At 43.0% G+C, this 4,444-nt stretch overlaps 1 protein-coding gene across 1 annotated transcript; it reads left to right on the top strand.

The window, feature by feature from the left end:
- Positions 1–503: 503 nt before the first annotated feature.
- Positions 504–3,782, top strand: LOC149813165 (flavonoid 3'-monooxygenase CYP75B137-like). Its single transcript, XM_089991072.1, has 2 exons — positions 504–1,370; positions 3,017–3,782. The coding sequence occupies exons 1-2, from the start codon at positions 504–506 to the stop codon at positions 3,656–3,658; spliced, it is 1,509 nt and encodes a 502-aa protein (XP_089847198.1). The 3' UTR covers positions 3,659–3,782.
- Positions 3,783–4,444: the final 662 nt, after the last annotated feature.

The following is a 4,444-nucleotide window of genomic DNA, read 5'->3' as shown; positions in this document are numbered from 1 at the left end:
ACAGCAAAGGTCCACCTTAATTTGGTAAACCACAGCTCTCTTGCACATCAATCGAATGGGTCAGGACAGCTAGGATCTCGATCAAAACTGGCTTAGCCCCCCATGCATGTGCTAGTCAAAGCCACTATCTAAGTCCCCAAGATCCTGTCCAAAACAGTGCAACTGCGAGGGTCCGGATTGTTGCTCGGATCAGACCCGATCCAATGACAGACATGAATGCCTCAGGAACAAGGATAGAGGGTATTTTGGTAAACAAATTTCTCAATCTAAAAATATCATGACTACCACGGACAAGATCGCAGCCGTTCATTTACAGATTAAAAAAAAAAAGAGACGTGCCACGTCAGCGTTCGTGAGCCCAGGCGCCTGCGGCTATTTCGTGATAAAGAAGAAGGTGATTTATGTTACTCTCCGACCTATAAATTTTATCGTAGGCCCTCATTAATCGCACTCCGACTCGGCTGCCGACTCGGCTGCCGACGCTCCCGGGGCAGCAAATCATGATGGGTGATTTAATCGCGAATCCTCTCCAACTCGGCGTTCTCCTCTTGGCTCTATGGGTGGCGATCTGGTACTTCCGGTGGCGGAACAGCCGGCTCCCCCCCGGCCCCACCGGGTGGCCGCTGATTGGTAGCCTTCCGGCCCTCGGCGCTGTGCCACATCACTCTCTGGCCGCGCTCTCCATGCGTCACGGCCCTATACTCTGCCTCCGTCTTGGCACTACTACAGTGGTAGTTGCCTGTTCTGCATCAATCGCGCGCGAGTTCTTGAAACACAATGATGCAAATTTTTCTTCGCGCCCACCCAATGCTGGCGCGAAACATATTGCTTACAACAGTCAGGACCTGGTGTGGGCCAACTATGGCCCGAGGTGGCGCACTCTAAGGAAGCTTTGTTCAGTGCACCTCTTCTCTAACAAAGCTCTCGACGACTGTCGGCATGCACGCGAGGCCGAGGTCAGGCTTCTTGCTGCTTCGCTTGCGGCTGCGGGCACCGGTGTCGACGTCGGAGAGATGCTGAGCGTGTGCACCATCAATGCGCTGGGGAAGGTCCTCATAGGAAGGAGAGTTTTTGAGAGTGATGGGGATGCTGGGGAATTTAGAGGGATGGTTTTGGAATTAATGAAGTTGGCAGGGGTGTTTAACATAGGGGACTTTGTGCCTTCTCTGGAGTGGATGGATCTCATGGGGGTGGCCAAGAAGATGAAGAATTTGCATAGGAGGCTCGATAAGTTTTTACAAAATATTTTGGAGGAACATGGGAGGGATGAGGGGCAAGGTGATATTGTGAGTGTCCTGCTGGGGTTGAAGGAGAATGCAGATGGGGAAGGGGGCAAGTTGACGGATAGGGATATCAAAGCCCTGCTTTTGGTCTCTCTCTCTCTCTCTCTCTCTCTCTCTCTCTCTCTCTCTCTCTCTCCAATCTTATTGAAAATTCTGAAAAATGAACAAGTATTCTAAAAACATTCCTACATTTTTAGGCTTATTTTGGTAACTATAGTTTGAATAAGCTTTTATATATATATATATATATATATATATATATATATATATATATATATATATATATATATATATATATAGGGATAGCATTGAAAGTCATAGGGAAAGATTGTTTTGACCCAATCTGACTTTATTTTTTAATATAAAAATAAGTTTTTAGGTTTAGAATTTTGGTAGATTGAAGGCCATTAATTTTTCAACCTTGTAAAATCTGATATATACGTTGAAAAAATATGATCCAACGATCCAATTCTACAACTCATAAATAGTTACCCGAAGCTTTTTGCTACATGGGGAAGCTTACTTTAGAAGCTAAAAATTCCTCGCTTTAGGAAAAACTTTGGAAAACCCACTTTCGAAATATTGGAAACTGGATTCTTTTTAGTGGGGTTCCAAACTAATTTATTTTCCCTTCCTTAACGTTCTCTTCTCGCTTCTTGTCACTTCTCACTCGCTTTTCTTTAACTCTGTGTTTTTCATATTAAAAACAATAAACTTTTTATAATAAGCTTGCATGTTGGTTTTATATCGTTTTATACTTCCATTCTTGTCATTTCTTATTTGCTTCTGCCTGCGCTTTATATTGCTTTCAATGTGTTTCTTTATAAATTTTCATGCCATTGTATAATCGCTTGACAATTATATCCTGCTTCCCCTTCATTGATCGCTTCTTCTATCTATTTCATTTCCTGATATCTATACTTCCATTACTAAATGTCAGTCTATGTCGCATGGGTATGACCATGAATAGGGGATATATATACCGTTTTTTATGTAGTTTTCAATATGACTAACAATACAGGGAGATGCTGAAATATCCTTAGTGACATAGTAGGTTGTTTCAAATAATGTTTAAGCATTAACATTGTTACAAATTCCTTGTTTTGCTATATTTGGTAGCCACGTTAATGCTTTATATATGTAGATGCTTTTTGCCACTTAAATTTTGGATGACCTGTTAGTACAGGCTGCATATAATTTTCAACAGAAAATATCAACACTTATGGGTTTGTAGGCATTATTTAAAATAATCACCAACATGTAACCTGCTTTTCTCTCACACAATTGACCGTCGATCATCAAGAAGATGAATGCTCCTGCCATGGATGAGTCCCACATCTTTTCATTGATGCCGTTCACAGTTGGGATGAACAGCATCATTAGCTGTAAAATGAACAGTTAGGATGCTTATATGCCACAGGGTGTGGCTGACTAATTGCGAACCGTCCATCTTTGACTAGTCCTTTTCGTTTCAAACGGATAAAATAAATAGACAGGTCCAGCTTCAGTATTGGGGGCCAGAGTATTTTGGTAACATATTTACAATGCAGATAAAATTGTGATATTTTCAAAATACCGTGTTTAGATGAGTACTATATTCACACATACCTGAACGTAGCTTTCTTGATTGCTTTTACGTTGGGCTTGCTCCTTTTTTTTTTCTAATGACAAGGCTGAGGTTAGGCATACCCCTACCAGTTCATTGATCAATAATAAATTGTCTGTAAATGAAGGATTTATTCTCCGCGGGCACAGACACTTCGGCAAGCACAGTAGAATGGGCAATTGCCGAGCTCATCTGCCATCCCAGCATACTTGAGAAAGTGCAGGCTGAGATGGATTCGGTCATCGGTCGCGACCGGCTAGTTAAAGAATCAGACATACCAAATTTGTCATATCTACAGGCCGTTGTCAAAGAGACATTCCGGCTACACCCGTCGACGCCGCTCTCGCTCCCGCGTATTGCCTCTGAGAACTGTGAGGTTGCAGGCTACCACATCCCCAAGGACACACGCCTGCTAGTGAATGTGTGGGCTATAGGCCGGGATCCAAATGTGTGGTCCAATCCACTTGAGTTCAAGCCGGAGCGGTTCATGCCCGGATCCAAACATGAGCACATAGATGTAAGAGGGAATGACTTTGAGGTAATTCCGTTCGGAGCAGGCCGGAGAATTTGTGCGGGCATAAGCATGGGCATAAGGATGGTGCAGCTGATGACAGCAACTTTGGTTCATGGGTTCGGATGGGAGCTGCCAACCGGTCAGGTGCCAGAGAAGTTGAACATGGAGGAGGCCTATGGGCTCACTTTGCAAAGGGCAGTGCCCTTGAGGGTGTGCCCTAGGCCAAGGCTTGCCTCCAATGCCTACCTTGTCTAGGCTTATATTTCCTCTCTCTCTCTCTCTCTCTCTCTCTCTCTGAAGATGGGAAATAATAAAACATGTACGGCTTGTAAGAAGTGCTTATGTTCATTTATATATTAGCATGATTTTCATAATGCAATATCTTGAGAACTGATCGGCAAGATTTATAAAACCTTTTTTGTGTGATATTTATTGCTCTTGCTCCAGTGCCTGTTTGGGGTCAGGCTCGTATCCCCATGTGTGTCGGCATCACTTATCATCGGAGTCTAGTGCGGTTGCAAAGACTTAAGTACCCTTTCCCGTCATTCTCGTCGATGGTTTGAGAAAAGGACAAAAATATCCTCCATTCAAAAAAGGAAAACAACAGTTCGAAAAAAGGAAAAAAATATCCTCCATCCAAAAAATTGAGGATGGTATTAACTCTTCAAAGTCCGAACGTTTCGTTTGCACCATCTGCTGTAACAAGAGCTCCCTTTGACGATGCACTCTTTACCGTCGTCTGCTGTCGTCGGAGCACCCTATGCCTTCGTCTCGAGTCCAGGTTCTCACCTTGGTTTTAGCTTGTGTTACAACACATTGTCGTCTTCTCGTTCTTGCCTTGTGTTACAAAATATTCCCGAGTTCGTTCCTACCTCGTGAAGATAATTATAAATCGATTGATTGGTTCGATCATTAGTGGGCGTCATAGGGGCATTTGTCGGCATCATTTTTTACAGTCTTCTCTTCTTCTTCATTTTCGTTAGGCAGTATGAAAAAAGCAATGACACACAAATATATGCCAATAAGTGTCATTAAGATATC

The sequence above is a fragment of the Nuphar pumila genome, chromosome 16, assembly GCF_984573655.1.
Source record: "Nuphar pumila chromosome 16, dmNupPumi1.hap1.1, whole genome shotgun sequence".
Lineage (NCBI taxonomy): Eukaryota > Viridiplantae > Streptophyta > Magnoliopsida > Nymphaeales > Nymphaeaceae > Nuphar > Nuphar pumila.
Note: the sequence above shows the minus strand (reverse complement) of the source record. Positions and strands in the feature narration are given on the sequence as shown.

Excerpts from the sequence above, each read along its gene's own strand:
- LOC149813165 (XM_089991072.1), top strand. The coding sequence starts at position 504 with ATGGGTGATTTAATCGCGAATCCTCTCCAACTCGGCGTTCTCCTCTTG. Across the intron at positions 1,371-3,016 it reads ATATCAAAGCCCTGCTTTTG|GATTTATTCTCCGCGGGCAC; the intron begins GTCTCTCTCTCT and ends CTGTAAATGAAG.